The sequence below is a fragment of the Anser anser genome (genome assembly GCF_964211835.1).
Source record: "Anser anser genome assembly, chromosome: 12".
Lineage (NCBI taxonomy): Eukaryota > Metazoa > Chordata > Aves > Anseriformes > Anatidae > Anser > Anser anser.
This window is the reverse complement of record NC_139733.1, coordinates 18,662,660-18,679,275: the sequence shown is the minus strand read 5'-3', so window position 1 is coordinate 18,679,275 and position 16,616 is coordinate 18,662,660. Positions and strand designations below refer to the sequence as shown.

Sequence of the window (16,616 nt, the reverse complement as noted above, 5' to 3'; positions counted from 1 at the left end):
TGTGTTTAACCTCTCCACCTTACAGCCGCGCGTGTGTAATCAGTAGCGAATTATTTCACTCTAATTTTTAACTGGGTGATATTTATCAACTCTACGCTGTTCCGAAGCGCTAAGAGGCACAGCGCAGGCTGTGGGAGCAGTGAGTTTAAAGGGCGAGGTTTAGACGAGCGTCTGTTCGTTTTTTTGGGTCGAAGTGGCGTTGAATTCCTGTCAGTGACAGCCGGGGGACGGGGCGGTCGGGACCAACCCGTCCGCCATGACAGGACGGAGGCGGAAGGGAGGCCGGCGTTCCCCGCCCGCCATGGCGGCCGCTGGGCGGCTGCGCGCCGGGCCCTTGGCGACGTGGAGCGGGCGGGCGCGCAGGCGCCGAGCCCAGCCCAGCGCAGGCAGAGGCCGCTGGCCCCGCCGCTGCCCGGGAGCGGGGCTCCGAGGGCCCGGGGCCGCTGCTCCGGCCGGAGGATGAGCTGGTTCAACGCCTCGCAGCTGTCCAGCTTCGCCAAGCAGGCGCTGTCGCAGGCGCAGAAGTCCATCGACCGGGTGCTGGACATCCAGGCCGAGGAGAGCCCCTGGCCCGACGCCGTCATCCCCGACTACAGCGAGGGTAAGCGGCGGGCCTGGCCGAACACCCCAGCCCCTGCGAGGGGTTTTTTAATCTTTTTCCCCCTTTACTGAGGAATTTAGGTGATAAAATATAAGGAAAATGAGATATGTGAGGAAAATGGGTGATAAAAACTATTCCGTGAATAAAAAGGTAGGAATGGTGTTCTTCCCGAGGCACGCGTAGGTTCTTTGTGACAGGAGGAGCAGGACAGAAGCCCAAAGCCGGTGGCACCAAGTGAAGTTTCCACTTCTTGTGGCACCGACGTCGTGATCCTGCACCATCCGCTGAAAGGAGCACGCAGCTGGAAGAACGGGCACGGCTTGGAGATGAGGATCTGTCTCCCTTGTAGCTGTGGGGTGCCAGCGCAGAAGCTGAAGGAACGGTCAATCCAAAATTGCCGCTTTGAAATGAACAAGCAGGAAGGCAACCTCTTGCTAAAAACTGGTTTCTGTAAATAGTACCTTAAAGATAAAAACAAATAAAGTAAAAGTTAGGAAAGTAAGGTTTCTAGAACCAGTGTCCTTACTGCAGCTGTATGTACAATTTCATGTACTTGTGGTATGAAGCTATTCTAGGTACATCTGCAGCAGAGTGAGGTTTCTGAAAATTGAAAGCTAAAACAATTGGAAGTGTTTTCTAGGTTACTCAGCTACACTCAATTTTGCATATTTTAAGACTTTTGGGGGAGGAAAATATGAGGTCTGTCACAAACTGAAAGGACAAAAACTCTTATAGTGTAAATCCTACAAATACTTAAAGCTTTTTTCCCCTGTTTCCTGTAATGACTTGTGAAGTGTTTGTCTGTGTGCTACTGGCTGATACGTTTTAAGACCTAGTAGTAGTTCCTTGTTTTCTAATCTGTGTAACTTCTAAACTGCAGCTCTGGTGCTTGTTTTGCCTAGCCTCCTCTCCCTACAGGAAGCAGGAGGCTGCATTCCTGTGCAAAGGCAACACTTGCTTTTTGTGTCTGAAAAGGCTTAGACTTGCCCTTATGCAAGGCCATGGAACGCTGCATGGGCTCTTCTCCCCTTCCAAGGCACTTTTTTCCATTTTCCTTCTGAAATTCTGTCTTGGAGTTACTGGTATAATTTGTGTATGGCTTCTTTTATGCCTTTGCGCAAGTTACTGTTTAACGTGTCCTTAAGTCCTTGAATTACTTCATTTCTCCCTTCTTTTGTTTTGTTTAAAGATCAGTTCCAAGCTTTGTCAGGAAGTAGAAACAAAAATGTTGCTGTTTGCACTTGTGTTAATATTTGCTTTATATAATATGGGAAACGTTGTTTTATGAACTGTTGCATATAAAGAGACAGTTACTGAAAAATAATTGTTTTCTTGGCATGTCTCTTTTTTATCGTTTTAGGAACAAATTCTCTCATAAGCGGAGGATGGGATACATCTTCCTGGGGTTTAAGTTCAAACACAGAACCACAGAATCAGCCAATATCGCCAACAGCAATCACCAAGCCAGTGAGGAGAACGGTAGTAGATGAATCTGAAAACTTCTTCAGTGCCTTTCTCTCTCCAACGGATGTTCAGAATATACAGAAAAATCCAGTGGTGTCCAAACCTCCAGCCAAATCACAGCGACCCAAAGAGGAGGTGAAAAGCGCTTTACAGGAGTCTCAGCACCCCAGTCAGCTGGAAGTACCCGTGACAACAGAGGCAGAAGTGAAGGATTCCTCTGTAGCTGGCCTAGTGGACTTGAAAAACGTTGATATTCCCAAGGAGAAACTAGAAGAGGATTCTGTGCTCAGTGCCAAGCATGAAGAAAGCACGGATGAGGTTACTGACAAAAAGGTGTCTGCTCTAAATCTGAAAGAACCTGAAGATGCTCTCAATGAAAAATCCAGCGCAGGGGGGGATGGAACGGGAGGCGTACTGGATAGCACTTCACAGTCTCTTAATGCAGGTACAAAAGACGTGGGTTTGGAAACTAAGGAGCAAAAAACTGAGGACAGGCAAAGCAATACGCCATCACCTCCAATTAGCACTTTCTCTTCGGGGACATCCACGACTAGTGATATTGAGGTTTTGGACCACGAAAGTGTAATAAGTGAGAGCTCAGTAAGTTCGAGACAAGAAGCCGCAGATTCAAAATCCAGTCTCCACCTCATGCAGACGTCATTTCAGCTTTTATCTACGTCTGCCTGCGCGGATTATAATCGTTTAGATGACTTTCAAAAAATGACCGAGAGCTGCTGCTCCTCGGATGCTTTTGAAAGAATAGATTCGTTTAGCGTACAGTCGTTAGATAGTAGGAGTGTCAGTGAGATCAATTCAGACGACGAATCGGGCCGGGCTGGTACTTCAGCATCTGTCACTGTCAGTCCTTCTGCCCCAAAGACAGAAACGGTTGACGCCCTGAAAAGTAAATCTGAAGATCTAAATGACGGTCCTGTGTTACATGCTGAGGAAGCTGAGATGGAAGAGAGTGGCAGAAGCGCGACCCCTGTTAATTCCGAGCAGCCAGATGTTTTGGTTGCTACTGTGCAAACTGATGAAGAACAGGTTGTGACAGAGGAGACCGAGCCGCAGCAGGATGTTGGTGAAAAGCTGCTAGAAGAGGACTCTGAAAAGCAAGAGCTTAAAAAGGTAACGGCAAGCACACCCTTTAAATATGGATGCAATTCCCATCACCTCATTACAGAGGTATTAGGTTCACCTCGAGTGAATTGATTAATGCTGAGTTAACTTGTAGAAAATTCTTTGCTATTCTGCAGTGGAAGAATACTGGTGCAGTTTCTGGGCAAATCATTTGGGGTTTCACTTAAGTTCAATTGTCAGTACTGTGAATTGTGACTACTGCTAGCAAGCAGGAAGCCTTCATAAGTCAGATGTGTTATTTTGTGTGGTACAAACTCTTATAAAAAGAAAGGTCCGTTAGGTATTTTAATGAAGAAGATAGGTATCGTTATGGATAATGAATAGATATGAAGAAATCTGGATGGCTAGCTTAAATAGACAAGTTAACTAGAGATGTGGAGAAGTAGGATGCTCCAGAGGGTGGAAGGCTTAGCTGGAGCTTTGTGTGCACTATTTTTTTCCGTTTCCTCTGTCACCTTCCTGTCCCTCTGTTCTTGTTTTTAAATTCTTCTGCTTTGACAACTTTTACTCTGTTTTTTTTCACATTTTGTTTCAGACAGTGTTTTTGCATAATATCTGACATAGGTGCGCCCTACTCTTGGCCTTGTTCTGTAAGCATGTTTGCAGTAGTGATAGCATTTCTAACAGTAATAAGGGAAAAGCAATTGCTCATGGAAATTCATAAAGCCCCAATCTAATTTGTATTTTAAGGAAAACATTTTTTGGTGTAAATTGTAGAGAATGTCAATATAAATTCCTTAGGAAGCTCCATGGAGTGCTGTACCAGAATTTTCCAATCTTATTGAAGAGTTTAAGGGAAATGTTGTTAATGGACCAGAGCAGATTTTGTCTTTCACTGCCATGCTGAGTGACATTTATAAAATCTGTTCTATTTCTTTGTATTGGTATATATGTTTGTGTTACTCCTCTATGCTTAGCTTTCTAAAATCTGATAATTAGCTAATTTTGATGATGTATTAAGATCTCCTGACTCTGCCTGGAAGTTTGCTTTCCTCATCCAATGCTGTCAGTTCACAGAAGAGACCTTTTCAAATGTAAATTATTCTGTGATTCTGTAAAGAGTGGTATGAGGAGCACAGTGGGAGTCTCAATGGTTAATGTTAGCTATAGTTTTATAGGCTATCAGCTCTGTTTAAAAACTTGTGTAATTGAATATAACTTGAATTTATTGAGGAGGTTAGCTGAGTCGTGTACTTAGCAGGATTTTTTTGTTAAAACTCTAGTAAACAGGTATCTTGTGTTGAGATATTGCCTAGCTCTACATTAACGTAGCAGAAATGTGGTCATCTTCACTATCTTAAGCTTCTCAATTCTTTTAGGAATTTGAACTAAAATTTTTAATGTTGGAGGAGGGGGGAGGAAGGGGAAGCCTGCCCCTCTCGTGTTTCAATTGTCCCATTCATCTGATCTTTGTGTGTTAAAATGTTTTCCAGATGATTGATTCATTAACAGAGAAGCTGGAGAAGAGAGAAACACAGTTATTAAGTACTAGTAAAGAAAAGGCGCGCCTGGAAGAAGCTTATGATAACCTAAAAGAGTAAGTATGAAAATAGACACAGTCACTGGTGTAACTAACTTTACTGTAATACAAACAGTATTACAATGTAAATATTATCACTTGTGACCAAATGATAAAACAGGTGCGTTTTATAACTAGAGCGAAGGTTGCAAAGGATATGCCCTGTTTAGGAAATGTGGAAATAAAAATACCATTACAGCACATGCAGTCTTTTTTATTTCTTGGGGCCAAAACCTCTTTTGGGAAGGCTGGTGGGAAACAGGTGTGCAGAGGCAGATTTCAATATTAAGAAAGATCTTTATTATAAGACTGGGTTTTGATATTAAGGGAAACTGACTGCTCTGATACAGATAGATTAGCTTGATTTACTAAGTAATTTGCTGAGTAAAACGGAGGCAGTGAAAACATGGTAGGAAGACTGGTTGTAGGAAAAAAACAGAATTAATTGTTTAATTCAGTTAGAATGAAAAATGAAAAGTTAAATTTGCCAATTTACTGATCAAATATGAGGTGTATAAATTTATGGATAATATGTGAAGATACTATTTAATGACTAAATTGATCTTAACTTAAAAATAAGTTTAATCATTTGCCCTGTACATGGTACAGACTAAGAGGTTGTTCTGAAAGAACTTGATTAAGGAGCAAAACATTTAAGGTAAATCTAGAGTTTGGCTGTTTTCACTGTTAAATTGCTGAGTTGATAAAGATCTTTGGTACTTCCAACATGGATGTGTTTTTTGACCTGTTGGTAAAATGTGTAAAGATTATAAACACGTTTTAAAAGCATTTAGGACAGCCTGTTGCAAACTGTTTGGGATGTCACATAACAATGAAACTGTTCTGAAATGTTAATTTTAAATGTAGTGAAGTGTTCAGAATGAAAGAAGAGACCAGTAGCATTTCATCTCTTAAAGAGGAGTTTGCTCAGCGAATAGCGGATGCTGAAAAGAAGCTCCAGCTTGCATGCAAGGAAAGAGATGCAGCTAAAAAGGTAACCAGCTTTTTAATGAAACTAATCCTTGGAGGTTTTTAAAATTTGATGGAATAAGGCTCTGAGCTATCTGATTTGACTTGGAAGTTAGCTTTACTTTAAATACAAGGTTGGATCAGGTAACTTCCAGAGGTCCCTTTCCAGCCTAAATTGTTCTTGAAGAAAAGCCTTTTGAGAGGGAGGGGAAAAGAAGAAGGTGATCAGTGCAATTGTGCCTCTAGCCATAAATACATTTGGTCCCAAGTATTTTGTTCCATTCTTTAGGAAGTAAAGACTGTTAAAGAAGAATTGGCTACTAGACTTAATACTAATGAAACTGCTGAATTACTGAAAGAAAAAGAAGAACAAATCAAAGGATTGATGGAGGAAGGTAAGATTTTATTTTTTAATTAAAACTTTGTAGAATAATTTGAAATGTACTGTCTTTGCATAAAAGCCTCCCTTATATGGGGAAAAATACCTTATTTGAAACATGTTAGACGTGTCTATACATTTAAACTACTTAGTTAATGGTGAAGAGCAACGGGGTCCATCAGTCAAATGCAGATGGCTGGAGGGATAGTTTTTGTGACATGCATTGAAAGATACCTTGAGATAAAACCACTGTGCAGTACAGCGCTATGTGCTCCGTTTGGTAAAGATCTGACCAGAGCATTGTTCAAGCCATTTCTACGGTATCTCCCCTACTACTTCTTAACTTTGGAAGTAAGTTATAGTTATTAAATGAACTGGCCGTTATGTGTTTGTTTTTTTTCCTGTTAAGATGATTTCTTTTGCTTTCAAAGCCTTTTCAGTGACTATCCTATCTCAATATAGCTTACTGTAGTGAGGTCATTTTGAGGTGGACTGGAAACTTAAGAATTTGCATGAAAATATGAGTAAATGTTTCATTATATGTTTGGTTATTATTTTCATGGGGCTGGAGGGCAGAGAAAGGTGTGAATGGAGACTGTTCATAGAATAACAGGCAATATGTGCTAACTGTGTGTATGTTTTCTTCACAGGAGAAAAGCTTTCCAAACAGCAGCTACACAATTCCAACATGATTAAGAAATTAAGAGCAAAGGAGAAAGAAAGAGAAAATATTAATACAAAGCAGAACAAAAAGATTAAGGAACTGGAAGAAGAGTTGCAGCATTTAAAACAGGTGAGTTTTTTCTTTTTTTTTGAAAAAGCTTTTTAGATTGGCTGCAGAGTAGCCTTTTGGGGAAGCTCTAGGTAGCTTTTTTTTCTTTCCTGGGAGACTTTTCTAATTCGTATTACTGGAACACCGAGATGTGATTTCAGTAGTTTTAAATTGCAGTTGCCTCTTTTTTTCAGCTGCTTGTTTGCACTTGTGTTGCTGGTTATCAGATAATAGGCTAACTAAAGCCTATTTTGAGTTGAAAAAACTATACCGGCAAAATTTGGGCAGTTTTCTTGATTGGTTTGTGAGTTGAATAAAGGACTTGCAAGCAGAAGATCTAGCAGGAGGAAATATGTGAAATTGTGTGGTGAGGAAGTGCTCCCTCCTCTGGAGAGATGGCCTTTCTCTTGCCTTTCTCTTTTGCAAGATGTTAAATGGCTTCAGTCACTTTTTGTAACTTAATTCTGAATCAGTCACCACAGTTGTTATTGTCCTTGCTTAAGGTGGTGTGATCCACCCCATGCGCTGGGATTAATCTGATGCTTTTTTGCCCTCCAATAGGTACTTGATGGCAAGGAGGACCTTGAGAAGCAGCATCGAGATAATATTAAACAACTGAACAGTGTTGTTGAGAGACAGGAAAAGGATCTTGCTAAGCTTCAGGCAGAAGTGGAAGACCTTGAGGAACGGAACAGAAGTGTGCAGGCAGCACTCGACAGTGCGTACAAGTAAGCAGATGTTTGGGTGCCTGTCTCGAACCGTACAATCAGCTTCCATGTCTCTTTCTTGTGCGATGATTCCAAGATGCTACAATGATACATAACGAAGTTATTTGTGAAGTTACAGTTGGCATTGTATAAACTGCAAAAAGCATGGCTTTCCTTTCTTCCTCCCCCAGGGAACTTGCAGATCTTCATAAAGCTAATGCTACAAAGGACAGTGAGGCACAAGAAGCAGCCCTAAGTCGGGAAATGAAGGCAAAGGAAGAGCTTGGGTTAGCTCTGGAGAAGGCCCAGGATGAGGCACGACAGCAACAAGAAGCTTTGGCAATTCAGGTGAGTCTTAAATGTGGTGAATAGAACTTACTGAATGAACAGATGTGCTTGGGTGGGGTGTGCATTTGCCATAACAAACCAGACACGATATTAGGTGGAACTCATTTCTGTCTACTAAGCAATACCTAGTGGATTTCTTTTCTGTAAACTTGAGTTCAGCCTCTAGTGGTAGTTGTGCTAAACTTTAGAATTTAATTTTCTTTAAAAAAAGACTTCTAATTTTACATGTCTAAATAAAGTTGCTTTGACAGTTTGCATATTTAAGTCTGTATTGGTTGAATCATGATGCAAAGTTCAAGGAATATAATTGGACAAAATATTTAGTGATACATAAATTACATAACTATTTGTGTGCTTGCAAAACTCAAGCCTTTAACTTGTACCCCATCTGACATTGTTTTAAAATGGGAGAGGACTGTAGCAATGGGTAGATGGCACTGTGATGTTTGGCAAGAGATTAGTGACAATGCCTTGCTTGTTTAGGTGTCAGACCTGAGGCTAGCGCTGCAACGTGCAGAACAGCAGGCAGCGAGAAAAGAAGATTATTTACGCCAGGAAATCAGTGAACTACAACAGGTACTGTAGCAAATAAGACAATGCCAACCCATACCTGCAAGGAGAACTTCTGAAAACTGAAAACAAAAAGCTAACACGTCATTAATAAATAGCCTATGTATTTAGCTGATTTAGTGTGATAGCGTTTCGATCCATTACATTGTTTTAAAGCTTTAGTATGTTTAATTTGTGATTTCAGAGACTCCAGGAAGCAGAAAGTCGGAACCAAGAACTAAGTCAAAGTGTTACATCTGCTACACGACCACTTCTCCGGCAGATAGAAAATCTGCAAGCCACACTGGGAGCACAAACCTCTTCGTGGGAAAAATTGGAAAAGAACCTTTCTGACAGACTTGGTAAGATGGTTTTAGCTTATACGGAGCTGTGAGACTCTTGACGAAGATGTGAGGTAGCTGAAAGTAAATTAAAAGGGCTTGATGTTTGCCCAAGGAGTATATGAGTGGGTTGAGAGAGATAAGCACATAATGTTTTCCTGTAAGGAAATGATACGTGAGGTATTTTGTCGGGGTTCTTGGACAGATAATTCTCTGTTTCCCTTTAAAACAGTGTAATAAGATTGTAAGAAGTGTGATGGTATGCATGTACTTAGGACATCTAAAAGAAGCATGGACATTGAGACACTAAAAGTGCACCATCATTAAAAAAAAAAAAAGTTGCCTCTCAAACACTGACAAAAATCCATTTTGATGCATAAATAATTGGATCACATTATAGCTGTGTGAGCCTAAAAGGTAAATTCCATGTTTTTTTATTTAATATTAGGTGAATCTCAAACTCTTCTAGCAGCAGCTGCTGAGAGAGAACGGGCTGCTACAGAAGAGCTTCTGTCTAATAAAATTCAGATGTCTTCTACTGAGTCTCAGAATAGTCTTTTAAGGCAAGAAAATACTCGCCTTCAGGCTCAGCTGGAAGTGGAGAGAAACAAACTGAAGAAAGTGGAAGATGAAAACAGTAGGTGAGTGAAATGAAGTAAGCTATCTATTACATAACCATCTGCAGAAAATCTTTGCAAGCTGGAAGATCTTTTTGAGTGTTGTTGCTACTGTAAAAAAAAATAAATGATGACAGCTCCTAAGAAAGCTTACAAACTTGTTAAGGATCTTCAGTTTCATACTAAAGATTGTCTGAAGCATGTCACTTTCACAGCATTTTAAAATCTTGAAGCTGTGTGAGTATTAAAATTTGCTGTGGTGTAACTGTGGTAGGCAGCTAAACGCCACACAGCTCTGCACTCATGTTCTGTACCTCTTCGATGTAGGTATGAGGTTGAACTAGAAGGACTCAAGGATGAATATGCAAAAACCTTGGAAGATGCAAAGAAAGAAAAGGTATTGTCTATTTCCTTTTTAAACTGCTATCGACACCTCTGCTGGCAGGGGGTTAACAACCTGTATTCATTTTTGTAGACGCTGCTAGCTACTCAGTTAGAAATGGAGAAAATGAAGGTTGAACAGGAAAGAAAGAAGGCCATTCTTGTGCAAGAAGCAGCAAAGGAGAAGGTACCAAAATCTGATGTTTCTGTTCAATTTTATTGAGACTATCCCTATTCTACTAGTTTTCTAGAATCTGAAACAAGCAGCAAAGTGGGCTTACAGCAGTGCAGTATATATTGTGAACCTAGGCATTGGGAACTTCTCTTTTTCTTTATCGTGCCTGCCTTTTATTTCCACTGAAATAAATGCTGTTGTGAAACTCACTGAAGTGAGTCTTAAGTAATATTCTATTTAACCTGAGAAGAGATAAAATACAGATACTAATTGTTTTAATTTTCTGATTTATTAATGCTTTGGGATCCATCTTCTTCTGAAGCTCCTTGTTTTCTTTGCTTATACTGCTGGCATTGCTTCCCCTGAATTCCTGTTCTGGGTTTCACATAGTTGTGTGTAATGTGCCGCATGCCTTCCAGCTTAAGTCACAAGTCACAAAATGGACCTCCAGAGTCAGTGACTTTGTTCCTCCTGATTAGCAGTTGATACTCAAGTAAAAGTGTTTCTATTCTGGTTACTTACTGCTTCTAGTTCTAAAATCTGACTGCTTTATCCTTCAGAGGCTAGTATTCTTTCAGATGCTGCCTTTAAAAGAAGTCAGCCTCTTGGGAAGGTATGTCAGTCACCTGAGAAATCTCAGCGTTGAATTTGTAAACTTTAAAACAACAACAAACAAAAATGAAGTTAACATACATTCCAGAAAGAGACCTACTTCTGATTGTGTCATCCTTCCTGTGATGCGTTTGGGCGTACAAAACTGCCTCTGCATCTCCCTTGGCTACTGATAGAGAAGTTATTTTGCTGTAGTTTGCAACTTCTGTGTCTTTTGTTTTCTGAAAAGTCTAAAGAGTTAAGCGTAGGCTAGAAGCATTAGTAGCGCAATAATTCTTCATTGTTGAACTTAACATATGTTTTTTATAGGAGGGGAGAGGAAAGGGCAGTCTTTTTCTTTCTTTTTTTTTTTTTTTTTTACAGAATCTTTCACCATCTTATCAACTCTTTTCTGTAACTAACTGGTGGTGATGTGGGGTTTTTCTTGTGTGCTTTTTTTAAAATTTATTTATTGTTTTATTTAAGGATCGGAAGTCATTTACAGCTGAAACAGTTTCAAGCACTCCAAGTATTTCGCGTTCTAGTTCCGTAAGTGGAGTTGACATGGCAGGTCTTCAGACGTCTTTCCTCTCACAGGTACATATCACTAATACTGGCTTTTTGATAGGCTTTTTTTCCCTTTTCAGGAAGCTTTATTAATGTTGAAAATGACTCTTCAAGAGTATACTGGTTTTAGGTGAGGCAAAAAGTTATAAAACTTGCTTACGAGATGTCTGACTATAAAGCATCTGTGAAAGACAGCATGAAATGACATTTTTTACTACAGACTAATGCATATATGCGTTGGTGCTGAGTTCACGTGACTAATTTCAGCTAGAAAATTTGAATAACACTGGTAGAAGTCAAAATGACTTTTTTTTACTAGCAATACTGGCTTAGTGCACAAGCCCATTCCTTAGACAATATCATCGACTGTTGCAGTCTGTATGAAGTCTGCTGCTTCTGCCACTTTCCTATGGATGCGGTTATCAATGTCCAAGTTAAATGATAGTTGTATGTGTGACATGAGAGCTTGCCACTAAGGAGCTATCTCAGATAGCAAATACACACTTTAAGCTCTTGTTTTAAAAGTGAATGTTAAGTATTGAAATGCTTGCCTAGTAACAGTGTAATTTTAAATCTTAAATAAAATAATACTTAAGGAGAGGGAGGATTTCAAAGTGTGTACTTGTTTTGTTGGGTTTTAAGGTTCTCTAACCTTTTGTTTGTAGGATGATTCTCATGATCACTCATTTGGGCCAATAGCTACTAGTGGGAGTAATCTCTATGACGCTATAAGGATGGGAGCAGGTTCAAGTATAATTGAAAACCTTCAATCGCAGCTAAAACTAAGAGAAGGAGAGATTTCACATCTACAGGTACTGTAGTTACTCTATTATATAATGAAATGCAGCACTTCTAAGTTTAAACATTAATTCAGTCAGTTTTGTTTCATTGATTTTGTATTCAAAACGCTTGGTCCCACTCAGAGCAGACCGACTGTTCTGTTAACCAGGATAGCCACTGGAGGTGTGTGTAGGGATGAGCAAGAGAAACATTTATTGCTTCCTCTCTTGTTTTGGCAAGCACCTATCAAAAGAACTTAACTTGCCTGTCTGGAGGAAGAAGAAGGGCGGTGGGGTGGGGAACAACACTCATCAGATCTGAGTGAGAAGAAAGTGAGAGTGCTTCCAGGGGATGCTCTTTGTGGTTTATAGAAAAAGCTTTAATTACTGTTTCATTCTGGCTTATAAGAAAAAGCTTTAATTGCCATTTCAAAATATTTTGCTTTTTTTTTTAATAAAAAAGGTAAATTTTCTTTTTTCTAATTGTGAAACGTATTTCCCTTAGCTGGAAATTGGGAACCTTGAAAAAACTCGATCAATAATGGCAGAAGAATTGGTTAAATTAACAAATCAAAATGACGAACTTGAAGAAAAAGTGAGGGAAATACCAAAATTGCGTGCACAGTTAAAGGTAAGTGCATTTGTGTTGTCAATCTGATATGTTATTGTTTTTTTTTTTTAAATACCCCTATCCATTTGTGGTTATACTTAAATGTGTTCCTAATCATAAATTACCTGGTTTTTATTATTTATTAGAATCTGGTTATCCCTGCTCCATGACTGGTAGTCACTTCAAAATGTAGCTGTTAAAATGTCTGCTGTGCATAAAATTGCATGCTAAATTGGGAAGAGAGCATTTTTTTTCTTCGCATAAGACACTTTCTTGAAGTCTAGTCTTTAAGTGAAGGGGGTGTTTTGATAAACAGCCTGGAATTATGAGAGTTTAAGGCTGAGTGAGTGTGTGGCAGTGATATAGTTAATGGGACAAATATTTTAATCCTCTAAGCATATCAGAACTTTAAGTTGGGAAATAGTTTTGGAATAACTTTGGAAATGATTATTGTTCTATAAATACACAATTTAAATTTTCCCATGAAATGTTTCACAGGCACTGGTACTTCCTGTAGTAAAACTTAGGTGTAATTTGCTAACTATTTTTTAATGTGTGTGGCAACTGAACTTCAAAGTGCTTTCAGAGTTCCTCTGTAGCCAGCAGTAATTCTTTATTGTCAAGAATTTTTGTCTTTGGAGTCTCTTCCTCTTGTATCTGGAGAATAAATCTAGCCGTATTCAGACAGTCAGAGTCTTTTTAAAGAGTTCACTGTCATTGTCATTGTAAAATACTTACACTTTGATAAACTAACACTATGATTGTTTTCCATAGTAGTGTAAAAACACTGTCCTAGCAGCAACTTTTAGAGTTGAAAGATGGTCAAATAACAAACTCCGTTATTGCAGGACTTGGATCAAAGATACAATACAATTCTTCAGATGTACGGAGAGAAAGCGGAGGAAGCTGAAGAACTACGATTAGATCTGGAGGATGTGAAAAACATGTACAAGACTCAGATAGATGAACTTTTAAAGCAAAGACAAAATTAACTCCTGCTGGAACTCTTAATATTGTAACAGATTGTATAGATAATTGTTTATGTAAATGCTGAATTTAAATGTCTTGTAAAAAAAAAATAACTGTATGATAGAAAATGTCTATATAATAAGTTCATATGTTAAAAAAATCAATGCTTTAAGTGTCTTGTACTGTCGGCAGTTAAATTATTTGTGCAATATTTAAATTTTTTATAGTCATCTCTGTATTTAAGTTTTTACTAAACAATGGACCATTTTACTGGTAAACAGTAGCGAGAAAGATGATCATGACCTCCTGAGACAGCACTAGAAGGTATGAGTTTTACTAAAGCAGCCCTTCATTTGTAAACTTTGCATACCCATGAAAAATGATATTAGAAGTCTTTCTAAACATGTTCGTAATACGAGTTTTTCTAAAATCTCACTGGCTAACTTTTAATAACAACATAGTAGTGGCTTGCTGTCTGAAACATAATTGGTGGATATTTTTATGAAAGGAAAATCTTATATTTGTACTTGCAGTGTCTGAACGTGATAGGACAATAGTTCTATAGTGTAAAATAGTCATCCAAATTCAGTTTTTTCAAAGTCCTCTAAAGCAGAGCGTGACACTTAAGATGAAATTGTAATTTATAAAGTTTCATCTGTCTATTGCTTGTGTTGTATCTCATGAGCTGTCTAGACAGCTGCTCTGCTTGTAATTCTAAATGTGGTTAAATAACATCAAAAATACAAAGTATTCAATATTTGCTCTAGGGTTGGATGCTGACTTTTAACAGTAGCTAAAACAGTTCAGAAGAATGCTGAAAAATATTTTAATGAAATAATTGCTGCTCTCATGTAATCGTTCCCTGTATATAAATAACAAGGTTTAGACTTTTGCAAAACTGTGCTGTGGCTTAATATAGTTTTCAAGCAAGTCTCCAGTGGCTGCAAAGTATTTCTCATGCTGTTCTTTAAGTAAAGTATTGGTTAAATAGCATCCACGTGGCTTGACATTTAGCTGCGTTTTGGGTCATGTCAGAGGAAACTTTTGAATTGGACTCTTGGGAATGCTGAGAAACGGGGGAAGAAGCTTGCATCTTCCTCTGCATTCCAGACAGCAAATATTTCACTTTATCTCAGAATTGTGGCTGCGATAGGCACTCATGTGAAATACTCTGCAGTTTAAATTCTTTGCCTATCATGCTATTGCCTCCACAGCGAGGGGTTTCGTTTGCATCTGTTTGCATTGTAACTTGCGTTAGAGAGCTCTGTTCCTGCTTGTGTGTTCAGTGGACAGAAAGACGAAGGACGTGAGTGATGAGAAGCTGCTTTTGGAGAAAAGCCTCTCAGTAATATAACTCATCTGCCTGTGAAAGATTTATTCCTTATTAGGAGAACAGTTAAGTCACTGGATTTACACAAGCGAGGGTAAGTTTGTGGAACAACCTAGTGCAGTGTGACATTCAGACATATTCTGAGGATTTCAATAAATCAATAGAGCAAGAACACTAAAAATTACCTTAACTCCCCATCCGTCACAGAAATTTTAACTTCCCTAAATAAAGGACTGCTTTTTTTTTTTTTTTTGGTGGTGGTGGGCAGAATCTACCCTCTTACTGTCTTAGTTTCAGTTTTGGAAACCAAGGTCAAACCATTTTGTTAACAATTTAAAACCTTGCCATCATATTGAAGTGTGCTTGGTGTGCTTTAAGAGGAAAAAAAAAACGAACACCCTAAAAACATTTGTCTGAACTTACTGACTTGTGGCATATTAAGTCAGAATTATGATGTGCACCTGTTAGAAGCTCATCCATTTCTTGAAAAACAAAACCCAACAAAACAAACCTGTTTCATGAAGATTAATGTTTAGAAATTTTATTCATCTGTTTTCTACTGCAGTGAATCAATACTTTCACTTTTTTTTTTTAAACATTCTTGGTAGACAAATGGAGCACTAAAAAAAATCTTTAATTTTTATTTGGACTTATTACTGATGATGTTTTTGAAGGTAACATTTCCTTTGTAATGTGTGAGTAGATGCTTCTTAAGGGCTGGCACAGGTCCAGGTTTGAGTGTGTTTCAGACTATCTTGGTTTTCAGGAAGAGCTTGGCTAAATGTGAAATTTTAACATGCAGTCAGCATTAACTGTTTTAGATATAAAACCTTGTCAGAGTATTAGATTTGTAAAATTTCCAAAATTAGATTCAAATACCTGTACTGACTATTTTTGGATTCTTTTATCCCCCTTCAGTGCAACCTTTAGTATCACGTGAGGAGCGGCCTACTGTCTTAATCGTCAGAGCCTTAGAAAACCAAGTAGCTGTTGGAAGGTGGTAACGTAGACTTCCAAGTATTCTGTTTTGATCATCTTTGACATAGTTCTTTTCAGCTTGTTTTGAGGAAATGTTAAGATTAATGTGTACTGGGACACATGAAGTTCATTGCTATGACAGACTGCCTAGAAAATAACATGCAAAAGGAAAGAATTTAGGTCAGAATACTGACATCCACTTCCATTTAAATTTGTTACTTTTAAAACTATTTCTTGGGGAAGCGACTAATTTACACCTCATTCTCACTGCCTAGGCAAGTACAAAGAAATGTTGTGTGAAAGCTTCCTCAAAGTATACTGTTCCTTTCTCATCCTTGGTAGATAACGGAAAGGCCTCTGTTCACGTGGGTGGTTTTGGATGAGGTACAGGCTACACTGGTACAGGTTTCCCTGGGCATGGTGTTGCATCCTTTATGAACAAAGGAGCAAATGTTAAAAATCCTAGGTATCCATTCATCAGAGCAAGGGTTGGTTCTGTTATTTTTTTTTCCTGTTACAACTTTGTTACACTTTATGTATGTTTTGCTAAGGGCTATAAAGATCCTTGAAACAACATGGTTTATCACGCGGTGAAAATGGAACTCTTGGTTTCTAATTGTAAAATGTGTATAAACTGTAAAAAGCACGGGTCAGGGTAAAATAAAATTTTACGCCAAGAGTGTGCTCTGATTCTCATTGACAGAGACGTAAAACGTTTTTTGTAGGTTTTTCGTCTTGGTGGGTATGTATGAACGTAGTGGTATGAAAGGGAAACGCTGAGGTTAGAAAGGGCTGTCAGCTACATCCCAGGTGCTCTGGATTTAACTAGA

General features: G+C 38.8%; 1 protein-coding gene across 1 annotated transcript; it reads left to right on the top strand.

Moving 5' to 3' along the window:
* The first annotated feature begins 341 nt into the window (after positions 1-341).
* Positions 342-16,465, top strand: TMF1 (TATA element modulatory factor 1). The gene is made up of 17 exons (XM_083795197.1): positions 342-601; positions 1,962-3,193; positions 4,639-4,742; positions 5,592-5,718; positions 5,983-6,088; positions 6,723-6,865; positions 7,406-7,572; positions 7,743-7,899; positions 8,383-8,475; positions 8,654-8,810; positions 9,238-9,430; positions 9,734-9,803; positions 9,882-9,974; positions 11,040-11,150; positions 11,786-11,932; positions 12,405-12,530; positions 13,358-16,465. Exons 1-17 carry the CDS (start codon positions 460-462, stop codon positions 13,499-13,501), a joined length of 3,312 nt encoding a protein of 1,103 aa, XP_083651323.1. The 5' UTR covers positions 342-459; the 3' UTR covers positions 13,502-16,465.
* The last annotated feature ends 151 nt before the right edge of the window (positions 16,466-16,616 follow it).